General features: G+C 31.1%; 1 protein-coding gene and 1 long non-coding RNA gene across 2 annotated transcripts in view; one reads left to right on the forward strand and one right to left on the reverse strand.

Moving 5' to 3' along the window:
- The window catches only part of LOC143052863 (peroxidasin homolog), a 32,719-nt gene that overhangs the window by 13,154 nt on the left and 4,353 nt on the right, over positions 1-15,212 (forward strand). The window contains exons 5-9 of the mRNA XM_076226003.1: positions 2,956-3,066; positions 4,104-4,217; positions 5,028-5,161; positions 5,783-5,927; positions 6,668-6,804. Coding sequence (XP_076082118.1) covers positions 2,956-3,066; positions 4,104-4,217; positions 5,028-5,161; positions 5,783-5,927; positions 6,668-6,804 — 641 coding nt within the window. The remainder of the gene's footprint in view (positions 1-2,955; positions 3,067-4,103; positions 4,218-5,027; positions 5,162-5,782; positions 5,928-6,667; positions 6,805-15,212) is intronic.
- Positions 10,287-14,952, reverse strand: LOC143052866 (uncharacterized). Its single transcript, XR_012971274.1, has 3 exons — positions 14,876-14,952; positions 11,689-11,751; positions 10,287-10,461 (listed from the first exon to the last, which is right to left on the reverse strand). It is a non-coding gene; the product is annotated as an uncharacterized LOC143052866 (long non-coding RNA).

Consider the following 15,212-nt stretch of genomic DNA (forward strand, 5'->3'; position numbering starts at 1 on the left):
AAGTTCCAGGTCGAGGGGTTCAAACAGAAAGATTTTAAAAGCAGAGAAAACTGTTCAGCTTATACTCGACATGTCTTTATCAGATGACAATCTCAATACTAAGATAAGGCTTATGCATAGTTATATACTTTTCAGTCACGGACCCGCGATATCACGTGTCTGTCTAGTAGTGTTGAAATGGACGAAATCAGATAGAACTGATATCTTAAAAAAACAGCAACATGTTCACAACGAAAATTATGTTGAACCTGAGTGACAATGTATTTAATGATGAAAGGCACAACGTTTATTCTTTTTTGAATTTTATTGCTTATGTTTAGCAATGTATATGGCAGATCGCGAAACCAAGGGAAAAGACGGAATTATAAGAAAGCGGGTAATTAAAATCTACTATTTGAACATCCACGACATAGGTTTCAAAATTCTAGAGTAATTTTTCAGACAAAAACACGAGTTGGTTTATCGATGTGTTACAGATGATTCCAAAGTTTTCCAAACAAGGAAAGAAACCAATCATGCCATGTTGACATTATATATATATATAAAAAGACAACACCAGAAAAAAAAGATTTTCGCCCCTGAAACCAAGGTCTCTCGTAGTGAGAACTATATAAAAGTTGAATTTTTGTGTTAAAAAAACAACAAATTGTCTAAAGACAGGGAAAATGAATGGGAAAGTGACATATGCAGTAGACAATCATTGCAAACCAACCCATATTACGATGAAAAACACTTTAAACAGAGTCAAAATATGTCTGACTCGATGGCAAATGTAAACAATATGGCGCCAACATAAGCAAAAGTAACTGCTGGTAACCTTAAAATTAACACAGATACACACGGAACAACACCAAACAATACAAACGGTTTCAAACCGATATTTATCAAAGAAACAGACGTTTTTGGAGCCTCAAACCCACCCAAAGAAATCTGGCTCACCCACTTAGAAATATTCAGAGGAATGGCAATGTCAATAAAAAGAGAGCATATAAAAGGAATTTAGAGAATAGGCAAAATGTTAAGGTTATACGTAGATGCAGAAGGAGACAGACTTAAACTCCTAAGTTAAGGAGTAGTCCTCAGAGGAAAGACCATCTCAGGATAAAGAATGTGCCATTATCTGCAGATGATGGACATATACAAAGAGAATTAGAGAAGTGAAAACATCAAAGTTATATCCATAAACAGAGAAAAATTGAGAGTAGATAATCAAACTGCCAAAACAGGAGACAGAGTGGTTTTCTGTGCGAAATTTGAGAAACAACTACCAAAAACAATGCAATTTGGAAAATATCTTGCTAGAGTCTCACACTTTGGCTAGATAGATATAAACACTCATTTTATTTGCAGTAAATGCCTCTAGCATGGCCACTTTACAAGTGACTGTCCCAATGAATGGATGTGTAGAGGCTGCAACAAGTCAGGTCACAAATTAATAGAATGTCCAACATTTTTGAAAACATGAAGCAAAAAGAGTCAAAAGAGCAACAAGAGAAAGAAAACCAAACATCTGAATATGTCACCACAATGCAAGAAACAGAACAAAAATAACACATAGAAGATATAACACAGCAACACAATCAAGAAGATTACAAAACAGATGAATGTACAGACCTTTCTATTCAATCAAATGCCATTTTGGAACAGAACATAACGGTTACCACAAATGAAAACAAAAATCTAACCCCAGAAAAGAAAAAAAAAGAGAGAAAAAAGAAAAACATACATGAAAAAAAATGAAAGCCTTTCACATAGTGTAGTCTCAATAATCAACAGTACAGGTAAAAAACAAGTCAGAAACAATTGGACATTAACAGATTTTCTTCTCCAAATAGAAAATAATTTAATAAGAAACTCTAAAAGGAAGAACACCACCAACTCAACCAGACCAAGACAGAGAAAATAATGCTTCAAAGATTTAATCGAAAACTGTAATGATATCTTTCATCTTAACAATATAATTATTTAAAAAAAAATGTCATTGTATATAACATGTATAATGTATATAGTCTTTTCGACACTTAGTTATCATTTATTACAAAAGTGTAATAAGACAAATGAATTCTTTATGTCATACATTCAGTATCAACATAAAAGACAACACCATGGCAGAAATTAAAACGACGAAATGACACACACAATAACCAAACAATCTTTAGAAAACCAAAGAATTAGCAAATAAACTTAATCACTTAAAAGAACAGGAGTTTCCGCAGGTGCTTCAGAAAGATAACCATTTACTGCTCGTCATCTTTGGTGTATTGCAAATTTTGATTTGTAGCACGCATGAGTTATACTTTTATTTCACCTAAGGTGTACACTTAGATAATTTCCATCAAATAATGTTAAATGTATTGTAGCTTGAAAGATTTTCCTTATAATAACATAAAAAAAGTACAAACCAGAATGTATTCCTAGTACACGGATGCCCCATCCGCACTATCATTTTCTAGGTTCAATGGACCTTAACAACATCAGGAATATGTGTACTAAGTGTCAAGTTGTTTGGACTTCAACTTTATCTTAAACTACCTCGACCAAAAACTTTAACCTGAATCGAACGAACGGACGCACAGACCAAAAAACATCATGTCTATAAATGGGGCATACAAACTGTGAGACGATAAAATTGAGAATGGAAATGGGAAATGTGTCAAAGAGACAACAAACCGACTATATAACAGACAACAGCAGAGGGTCACCAACAGGTTTCCAACGCAGTGACAAATTCCGATGGTTATTTATGATATGAGTAACATGTATACATGTTCTACAAAGTGATACATTGCTACGTCGTATAAGTCAACCAATTTAAAATAATGACAATCATAGCTATGCAGTGTCGATTTCAGTCGGTTTCCTATGATCATGCAATATATAGTGTGACTACTGGTGAAATATTGCTTTTTATAACAATCTGTTGTATAGGCTTTACATATATGAACTTGTTTTCAGTGGATGAATGCGTAAGCAATCCTTGTCAAAATAAAGGGGTGTGCATTGATCGAATGAACGGATACACGTGTAATTGCCCAAATGGATATGGAGGAATACATTGTCAATATGGTATGATTATAATTGATTGATAGACATAGGCACGATTTTGTCAAATTGAATTATAATATGCAAACATTGAAATTAGAACTGTATGATTGCTGTTGCGGTACGAAAAGGAAATACAACACATATACATGTTGCAATGACCATAAGATAGTTTAATATGTTAAAAGTGCCGAATTGTTCCTTTTGTCGAGGTAACACATTCAAAGATATTAAACAAAGGCAACAGTAGTATACTGCTGTTCGAAACTCAAAAATCAAAAAAATACAAACTAAAACTGAGGGAAAAGTATTAAATATAAGAGAACAACGACACAATATTAAAATGTAACACACACAGAAACGAACTAAGCATTAGACAAAATCCGATGAGAATAACAAATATAACATCAAAACTAAATACATGAATTTGGGATAGAAAAGTATCGTCCCACGTCTTATAGGAACGTAAATTAACACTCAAATATAAGAGGAAACAAACGACACAACAGGAAGAAAACGTTAAAATGTAACACAAACAGAAAAGAACTATAATATAACAATTATATTTAAATAAGAACTTTGCCCTATTCTACAAATTCTGTCAACTTTTTGTCGTTTGCCAAAGACAAATCTTTGTTACAATGCAAAGCTTTTGCTGAATTATGTATCTGCTCACAGTTTTGGTAAACGTCATGCATGTATTAAAAAATCAAATTTTTGAATTTAAGAAAATTTATTACACACAAATTGCTATTTTGAAGAAAAAAAATATCATCTAAGTACTAGACCGTTGGTTTTCCCGTTTGAATAGTTTTACACTAGTAATTTTGGGGCCCTTTATAGTTTGCTGTTCGGTGTGAGCCAAGACTCTGTGTCGTAGGCCGTACATTGACCTATAATGGTTTACTTTTTTAAAATTGTTATTTGGATGGAGAGTTGTCTCATTGGCCCTCACACCACATCTTTCTATATCTACTAATTGTTTTCATTAGCACAGAAATCAAATATATAACAATAGAGAAGAAATATTGATTGATGGATAGAGAAATTGTTATTTGTAGATATCAGCGAGTGTCACAGTTCTCCATGTGTAAATGGAGGAGTATGTAATGATATGGTTAACGGATATAACTGTAGCTGTCCACGTGGGTATACTGGGAGACACTGTCAAACTGGTTTGTTAACCAAATAATCATGATATGAGAGAGAGAGAGAGAGAGAGAGAGAGAGAGAGAGAGAGAGAGAGAGAGAGAGAGAGAGAGAGAGAGAGAGAGAGAGAGAGAGAGAGAGAGAGAGAGAGAGAGAGAGAGAGAGAGAGAGAGAGAGAGAGAGAGAGAGAGAGAGAGAGAGAGAGAGAGAGAGAGAGAGAGAGAGAGAGAGAGAGAGAGAGAGAGAGAGAGAGAGAGAGAGAGAGAGAGAGAGAGAGAGAGAGAGAGAGATTCTATCAAAATACTTCTGTTTCATTTTACATTTTAAAGGGCACATTTCTTCAATAAATATGATTTTTGTTAATATTGAGTGCAATAATGATGACTGTTCGAGTCATAAAAGTAGATAACATTGAATGAGCATCTGGGTAGGATACTGTTTATTTTATGGCAAAATTATCTTTTGAACATAACCAGACAAATGAATGTGTACTAAATGTGCACTTTTCATAATTGATCTTTTCTTACATACAAATCGGCATAAATGAACAATATAACTGTTTTATTTTGTTATATATTGTTATTTGCCAATCTTTAAAGGCAGTCAGCAGGGTTTAAGAACATCAGTTGTTTCTGTGTCACCCATTCTTGTACAAAAAAAAACTATATTTTCAAAGATTATTGGTCAAAAATTAATTGTCGATTAAGTAAATGCCAGAGCCAAAAAATGCCGTTCTTAATTTACTATAAAAATAAACTTAAATCTACATATACGAGTACTCGGTAGTTTTCGAGAAATAAATACACATTTACGATTGGTCATCATTTGTCTTTCAGTACCAACCATAAAAATTGCCCCAACGATATACTTGAATGAACAGAAAACAATAGATGAAGGTACAGATGTATTCTATATCCCTTGTTTTGCGGAAGGAATTCCTCTGCCTTCTATTACATGGGAGTCGATAGACGTAAGTATTCGTATCTACAATGTAGTTTATCCATTTCGAAAGTTTGATTTCCAAAAACATAACATCAACCTGGAAATGTGGTACATAATGCCAACGTAACTTTACAGCACTTTTCACTTTTGTAGTCTGTTTATGTAGTTCATACGTATTTCTCGTTTTTATATAGATTAGGTTTTCCCGCTTGAATGGTTTTACATAAGTCATTTTTTTGGGCCTTTCATAGCTTACTGTTCGGTGTGAGCCAAGGCTCCATGTTGAAGGCCTTACCTTGATCTATAATGGTTTACTTTTATTAATTGTTACTTGGATGGAGAGTTGTCTCAATGGGACTCTCACCACATCTTCCTATATCTATATGAAGAATCTAACGGAACATATTAGTAGTTTAGAAACACTTTGAATTTCTATCACCAACATGAATGTTACTTGAATGATTTAATTTATGACTTAATTTAACCTGATTATTTTAGGTGTATTTGCTAGATCCCATACGAAAATGTTTTATTAGATATTATGAATCAATCAACTACTAAATTACACAAAAGCCCATATAATAAAAGTATATAGTTTCTTTTGTTTTTCAAAGATGTTCGTAACGTTAGTTAAGTACATATTTTCCAGAAACAAACATTACCGTCCAACTCCAGGCAGCTTGCTGATTTCTTACTTTTTGAAAACGTTACAACGGATGATAATGGGCTTTACATGTGTACGGCTAAGAACGAATTAGGAACTGAAATCAAAGTTGTGCACGTGATTGTTAAAGGTAAAAATTATACTAAAATTCTGCATTTACTTAATATTATAAATTCTTCAAAATATAAGACTTAAGTTTAGTGTATATTCATATTTATAAGTTATAAATTGTGACTTGGATGGACAGGTGTCACATTGGCACTCATACTACATCTTTCTATATCTATGATTGATTGAGTGTACTGCAAATATTTTATTCAAGACAACAAAGAAATTGGAATGTCACTGAATTACAATTGTATGCCGAAAAATGAACATTTAGAATGCTGCATGACAAAGATTTTGAAGAGAGAACAGCCTTTCAAGAAGCATAGATTTTAAAGTAACCATCACGACCGGACATGGTTGCGAATTCATATCATGTATATCCCTAACCTAAAAACCCAACCCACTGTAACAACTGACTGCTTGAACGAAGAAAGGACATGGATAACAATGTTTTAAAGGTTATTCTGTCCTGTTGGTCTAGAACTAAAAAAAAAAATTCTTGCAATGACAAAAATCAAACAAAAAATACTATTCCGTCTGGTGTTTGTAATGTGGTAAGCTTTTGAATCACCTGCGCATTTTGTTCCTCTTACAAGAGATCAGTCCATCACTTTCAACAAAAGGAAGAAAAAAATATTACATTCTATTTTCGTTCCATGTATCAATAAATTAATATTAAACAGCTTTTTGTAATTTCATAGTTTTTAATGTGTGTATTTTGTAAAAGTGATCAAGTATTGATCAGTTTCGTAACATTTTCAGCAAAACCAAAACAATTGCACACTGTACCACTCATTTACGCATTAACTATGGTACAGGTAAATTACTATGGAGATGCTAGACTGGTATGCAACGTAACTGGTTATCCAGCACCGTCAATAACTTGGAAATATAAGAATGTAACTATATTTTTATAATATGCTGCGGTCTTAACATGAATGTTTGTAACCTACTAGTTTCGATATATTTAAGTGCTCTTTCCGCTAGACCATTGCATTCAAGTAGTATTTCACTTAAGGTCGTCCAGGTGTATGAAAATAATTATCAAAGGTACCAGGATTACAATTAAGAACGCCAGACGTGCGTTTCGTCTACATAAGACTCACCAGTGACGCTCATATCAAAATATTTATAAAGCCAAACAAATACAAAGTTGAAGAGCATTCAGAATCCAAAATTCCAAAAAGTTGTTCCAAATAAAGGCAAGGTAATATATGCCTGGGATTATAAAATCCTTAGTTTTTCGAAAAATTCAAAGTTTTGTAAACAGGAAATTTATAAAAATGACCACATTATTGATATTCATGTCAACACCGAAATGTTGACTACTGGGCTGGTGATACCCACGGGGACGAGACGTCCACCAGCAGTGGCATCGACCCAGCGGTCAAAATAATAATAAATAGATAATTGCCAAGGCGGTTTTTCTCGTTCCTTCCGAAAAATATATGAAAATCGTAGTTTAGATTGTATCAAGTTGACTGTTTTTATGTCTAGCACTCATTGGTGGTTAGTAATCATAGTTGAATAGTAGTTTTGTCAGAAATAATGTCGCAAATGACAGAAAAAATCCAAAATTTAATGTCAGATGAAAACAGCAAAAACAAGATGGCCGAAGACAGAAATCAAGGTGAGACATATTCGTCGGTGACACAAAAGACATTTGTTATTGAAAGTGTACTATCCGACGTCAAACCAGTATTTATACAAGAAACTGATCTTTTTTGGATACACCAGACCCAATAAAGATCAGTTCCTCACACAAATTGAACTATATAAGATAATAGACGCCAATGTATGTCTAGGAAGTCATATTAAAGGACTACAACGAGTCAAAGGTCTGTGGAGGACATACCTCGACAACGATTCAGAGAGAGAATCCATGGTAACACCAGGGCTTGTAATTCGAGACAAACTAGTGAATGTTTACACACGAAACCCTAGAATCATTGTACATGAAAACCCAAATCACCTAAAAGTCAGAGTATAAAATGTACCATGTTCGGCTGATGACGGACAAATTGAAAGAACTCTAGAATATTATGGATGTGTCGTTTATAAATCCTACAGAGAACGCCTCCGAGTTGACGGAATGTTGACAAATTGTCAAACCGGAGATAGAATTGTATTGTGCGAACAAGTTAGTAAACCGTTGCCCAGAACAATGCTTGTTGGCAAATATATTGCCACTATACTTCACGCAGGGCAAAATACAGATGGTCAAAAGTTAGTCTGCAACAAATGCCTACAGACCGGCCACAAACTAATGCAGTGTCCTAACGAATGGGTCTGTAGACAATGCAAAAAACCTGGACATAAGCAAGCAGATTGTTCAGATGATTTAAGTAGCAATCACGAGGACGCTATTAATGAACAATCAGATGCCAACGATGCAGATACTGAAGACAATGAAGCACCTCAATCCCAATCGATACTTCAGCCATTAACCTCAATGGCTTCATTCAGCATAAATCTAGATCAAGGCAATAAACCACTTGCAATAAAAAGTGGAGATAATGTGAAAGACCTACCAGATCCTGTAGGAGACCGTAGTAGAAACAGAAGGGGTAGAAACAACAAAAACAAAAAGAATGATAAACCTGAAGGAAATATTGAACAGTATTTTAATGGACAAGCATCTGAAAATACTGATACACCTAAAGTTAAAAACACAGGCAAGAGAAATGCAACAACCCCGACAGAAGATAAACATAAAGAAGCTGGACTTATACAAAAGACTAAATCTTAAGTCCAGAAACGATAAAGTTATGTAATACCAAAAGATCAAAATAAATAATCATGATTAGCAATTGTAAATATTTGTATATAATTATTTTAGAAAGCTTATTTTTATCACAAGTAAAAAATGAAAAAAAAATGAGTGTGATGTATTAAATGATTACATACATTCAGGGATGAATATTCATGAAACTGGAAAATATGAAATAGTTAAATATAACACAAGATACAAAAAGAATGAATTTGTATATAAATCGCCTCAAATTGAGTCATGTATGAATTATAACAGCACTTATAATACAGATTATTTATTTGATATAATTCAAGATATTAGAATTCAGAAATGTAAATATAAATACAAGTCCAAAACAGTATATTCATATCTATTATTTATTGTCATATACATCAGACTTAAAGTTCTGATATCACACATTTTGTACAATTTATTTATAGAACATTACATGTTCAAATGCTTGATTACACATAAGACATTCTCTTTTTATTGTTTAATTAAAGATGTCCATTTGTCAATAACTATGTCTCACTTATCAACTACGCAAAGGGATTTTCCGTTGATAACTAATTTGTTTAAAATACATTCCAATTCTAAAAATAGAATAATCTCGACGATTGCTATAAAAAAAAAGTGCCTAACAAGATTTTGTGAGGTAGACGAAATTGACTTTAAAACGATCGTATTGACTTTTGATGTTCAGAAATAGGCAGATCGAACATATTTTGACTTTATTTACTGACTTCTTAAGTTTGGGATTAATTGTAATTAACACTTTCCAATGAGACTGACAAATGCTTTTTTTTGTTATGATAAATAATAATTTTACCTGCCGTAGTCGTGCGTAAAATATATTTCGGCATTTCTCTTAAGAAATGACTTGTTTAATGGAAAAAAACGTCTTATTTGTAAACTTTCTCTTTTATCTCCACAATAGGCTTTTAAAAAATAATCTTTCAACTGTGTATTCAGAACATTTTGTGAAAATAGAAGAAGTGGCAATTCTTACCTTTCATACCTTAACTTTCATTGATAAAACATAATATTGACTCGTCCAGTGTCCAGTTTGAAGGTAATTTTAGTTACCGTACACATTCATGCACGTTCTAATTAATCAATAGTCATGTATGAAAGGCATAAACAAGTTTGAAGGTAAACTAATAACAAATTAATCCAATCAAATTGCCTACGATTCAATAACAATGACCAGTCCACATCATAAAAATGTATAGGGGTAAACTGGGTAGGGAGAAAATGTCAGATATTTTAAGTTCATTATTTTGCAACAACGAATAACAATTTATTAACCAATAGATTTGCTATAATTTCATAAACATGTCATTCTGTATTGGTATAGTTTTTGGATCTTTTATTTGCGTATTTAAGGCTGTAAAAAGTTTGGCCTTCAAAAGTCAACATAATCATTGACTGTATACAGAAAATTCGCCTTTTTAAAACATTGTATGTATCACGAATAAAACGCGACAACAAAGTAAAATCATTTCTTAAAACACTGCAAAAAAAATTATTCTGATTGATACAGTGGTATTGTCATAAATTGCGCTGGAGTGAACAGTGGTACAGCAAACGTCGAATTCCCTCACACAATGTTATCACACACTATAGGTACATTCCAGGTGATATTATTATCTTTCACTATTCACATAATACATCCAGTTTCTTTCAAATTAAATCCACTTATGGCATAGTATATAAACACAGCTACAAGCAGTTTGGTTCCACGATATTCGATCACTGTTTTTATTCATGCCAAGCCTTTGTCAGTGTCAAGGTCGTTAGGCAGCTGAAAAAAGAAAACAAGACGTGCTATTTATTGAACCAAGAAAATATGTTTCCAAAAAATGTATTATTAAAATGCATCACTAATCAAAAGAATTAAATGAATATATCATACCTAAACAAATATAAGCAGACAATTTTATATTGCTTAATATTACTTGTCAAATTTAGTACATGTTTACACAGAAGATACTGCTCATTTTATATAGAATATATTAATAGATGTTCTAAAATATGTATAGCACAAATATTTTATATAGATTTGAGTTTATTTGATATATATATATGCATCTGTATTGTCATACAGGAATTTATTAGCTTGAATATGTTAACATGCCATATTTTAAACACATACCAATTTTAATAAGAAAATTATGACAAAAAAAATACATATTTGCTCCTTAAATTGTCAGGGTCTTGGTGCAAAAGAGAAAAGACAGAGATTATATATGTGGATGAAGTATCAAAAATGTAACATATTGTTTGTACAGGAAAGTCATTTTATAGACGAATTGAAAATAAATTTAGAATATGAATTTAAAGGTCAACAATATCACAGCTTTGGAACCTCACAATCAAAAGGAGTCTCAATCTTCATAAATAATGAGATAGATTGTAAATTTATAGATACATTTCAAGATGAGGAAGGCAGGTTAATCCTTTAAATATTGAAATTGAAGACAGTATATATACTTTGGTAAATATTTATGCACCAAACATACCCCAAAAAAAGAAATGTCTTCTTTAAAAAAGTTAAAGATGTTATAACTAAAAATAGCTTAGGAATGGTCATTATAGGAGGAGACATGAATGACACCTTAACTAATATAGACAACAAGCATAATATGTCAAAAAAGTCCTTTAAAGAAAAAAAAGCTGTACCCAGTTTAAAATCTTTAATAAAAATGCATAAGTTAAGTGATATATGGCGAGAAATACATGGCAAAAAAATACAATTTACTTGGAGAAGGAAAAATAACATCAATGAAGCATCAAGAATTGATTTCTTTTTAACCTGTCCTGAAATACGAACTCAAATAGAATCAACAGACATAAGACCAGCCATTATAACCCATACAGATCATCAAGCAATACCTCTTATGATAAACTGTAGATCACAACAAAAAGGAAAAGGATATTTTAAAATAAATAATAGTGTTTTAGAAAGTAATGAGTATCAAAACATAATTAAGAAACTTATAAAACAGTATGAATGTAAAGTATTACTTACCAATGACATTGGGCTTCAATGGGATCTCTTTAAAACAGAGGTGCGAGACTATACTATAGCATTCTGTAAAAGGAAAGCACAAAACAATGTAAAAGAAATAAACATTTTAGAAAATAAACTTAAAAAGTTAAATGAATGGATAAATTTGAAGTGCCAAGAAGATGTTATTGCCTATTTCAATGATGAAATCAATAAATTAGAAAATAAACTTAGTAATTTATATGAAGCGAAAACTAAAGGGGCACAAATTAGATCTAGAATTAAGTGGGTGGAAGAAGGGAAAAAAATACAAAATTCTTTTTAGGATTAGAAAAATCTAGGCAAACAAAAAAAACCAATAACAGCCCTTAAAGATAAAAATGGGGAGATACACAGAGATCCTACAAAAATATTGCAACTTGAAAGAGAATTTTATCAAGATATATACAAAAGTTCAAACCCTAACATAACTTATATTAAAGATTGCATTATGAATACAGAAATTGATCATAAATTAACCAATAAAGAAAGTGAAAGTATGGAAGGTCTATTAAGTATCCAGGAATGCACAGAATCTCTATTTAAAATGAAACTCAATAAAGCCCCAGGCATTAATGGTTTAAGTGTAGAGTTTTACAAGATATTTTGGGAAGATCTGAAAGAATTTGATGTTAATACATTCAATTTTTCATATGAAAAAGGGGAGTTAACTAATTTACAAAAAAATAAGAGTTATTTCCCTTCTACATAAAAAAATACCCACTATCTTTAGATAACTATAGGCCAATAACATTATTAAATGTAGATATAAAGATTGTAGCTCAGTCATTAGCACAAAGAATTAGTAAAATATTACCACAAATTATTCATGGGGATCAAAATGGGTATGTAAAAAATAGATATATTGGATATAACATTAGACAAATTGAAGATATTATTGATTTTGCAGAAAAATTCAACATAGAGGGAGCTCTTCTCGTCTTAGATTTCTCAAAAGCTTTTGATTCTTTAGAGTGGAATTTCATGTTTTTAGCTTTAAAAATATTTGGATTCAAAAGTTCAATGTTGAAATGGATTAAAGTTCTATATACTGATATTAAAAGCTCAGTTATAAACAATGGTTGAATTTCAAAACCTATAAGCATTTTTCGTGGATTTAGGCAAGGGTGCCCATGCAGTGCGATAATTTTTGTAATTGCTGTTGAAATTTTAGCATGTAGGATCAGACAAGATCATGACCTCAAAGGCTTTGATATTAATCTTGATGGCAAAACTCACACATTAAAAATTAGTCAACTAGCAGATGATACCACTCTTTTTCTTAGAACAAAACAAGACATTTCAAAAGCACTTAATATGATTGAAACATTTGGAACATTGTCAGGTTTGAAATTAAACAGAGCTAAAACTGAGGGTGTTTGGCTTGGGAAGCAAAAAAAAACTGCAAAGATAAACATGAAAATATTAACTGGACAAATATACCTGTAAAGAGCCTAGGTATATATGTTGGTCATAATAAAAAAGAGTGTCAAAGATTAAATGCTGAAAAACTTTTAGAAAAATCAGCAAAAATTATTCTTAATTGGAAAAAGAGAAACTTAACCATGATAGGGAGGATAACAGTTACTAAATCATTAATTATTCCTAATATTACATTTTTAGCATCTGTCTCAACCATAGATAAAAAGTATTTAAACCAGTTTAAAAAAATGATATATGAATTTTTATGGAATAACAAAGCAGAAAAAGTTAAACGCTCCGTACTAAGTTACGACAAATTAAATGGGGGATTGAAAATGATTAATTTAGAGAAATACATAGAAACAATAAAAATAGGTTGGATTAAAAGATTAAATGCAGAGCAATTCTTAAACTGGACGGTAATACCAAAATTTTATTTAAACAAATTTGGAAACAATCTTCTTATATTGCAAATGAATCTGGATAGTATAAATTCAATACCAGATATAAAAAAACTACCAGAGTTGTATCTTGATATAATCAAAGTTTGGATCAAGAACAAAAATAATAATAATAAATACCAAAAAACTACAGACTAATCCGCCAACAAGTTATTTGGGGAAATCAGTGGATAAAATTTCAAGAAAAAAACATTATTATTCCAAAACTGGATAGATAGCAACATAATATACATAAATGATATCATAGATGAATCTCGAAATATAACAGAAAGATTTATTAGACAAAAGCTTAATAAAAAGACGAACTGGATTACTGAATTTTTAAAATTAAAAAAAGCTTTACCAAACGAATGGGTTAAAATATTAGCTGAAAAATGTTCAAGAACAACTAATGTACTAACAGATAATGTTGTGTATATTTATGACAAAGATAACTTTAAACAAAATATAAATAAATTAGAAACAAGTAAAATTTAAAAAATACTATTAGAACAAGATAAAGAAATACCAATTGGCTTTTACAAATGGAAGAGACTGCTAAATTTTGAAAACAGAAAAAAAAGCTCAAAACATACTAAAATTTGTTCATAATTATTTGAAAGAAAATAAATTAAAAATGTTCAGATGGAAACTATTACATTTTAATCTTCCAAACAAAGTTTTATTAAAACAATGGAAAATATGCCAAAACTCAGACTGTAATCACTGTAATATTACAGAAGATTATGAACACTTTTTTTATTACATGCCACTTTCTTGATAAATTTTGGAAAGACATATTTAATCTGATAGAAAAAGTTAAACTTGGAAAACACATTTTAACACTAAAAAATTTGATTTGGGGTTACGAAATAAATGATATAGAATATTATGATATTAATTTTTTTCTTACAGTTATTATATTTTCAATTCACAAAATACACTATTTGTCAGAGTTTAGAACAAAGAAGATAAATGTATTTTCTGTTTTTAAAACTGAGCTTAGAAATAGGCTCGTTCTACAAAACAAATTTTTTAACCATGAAAGAAAAGGAATATTAGGAAAAATTTTTAAGTGTATTTGAATTGTTTGAACTGGTAACATGGTTGGTAATGTTATCATTGTGTATTAATTAATTTATTATCTAATTTTGTATTTATTTATGATGCTTGATAGACATTAAATACAATATTTATATTATAATCTGGTACGAGGCATTATACATTACAAAAAACCCCCAAAAAACAGCATAGTTGTTCTTTGATTACCGTACGACTATTATTCTTTCAAATTATAGCTGTCTTACCTGAATAATGATGTAGATCAAAGATAATTACAATCTTGTTCGATATTGATTGAAAAAAACCGTTATCCGGAAACACATGGAAACTGATAGAAGTCATCCCAAACTCGGATGAACTATGAAATTCCGAAAATAAGGCCAGATAATATAAATACTTTAAAATAATTAGAATAGCATTATTTATCTATATTGATGTAATATTTATAATATTTTGTAAACGACTATTCAATATGCAGTTTATCTACCTGAAGAATCTCTGAACTTCTGGTACTAATGACACAGGGACCTTCACTGAGATAGCTGTATCAGTGGAGTAATTGTTAACAGCAAGGAATACTGT

Source organism: Mytilus galloprovincialis, chromosome 11, assembly GCF_965363235.1.
Source record: "Mytilus galloprovincialis chromosome 11, xbMytGall1.hap1.1, whole genome shotgun sequence".
In the NCBI taxonomy this organism is placed as follows: domain Eukaryota; kingdom Metazoa; phylum Mollusca; class Bivalvia; order Mytilida; family Mytilidae; genus Mytilus; species Mytilus galloprovincialis.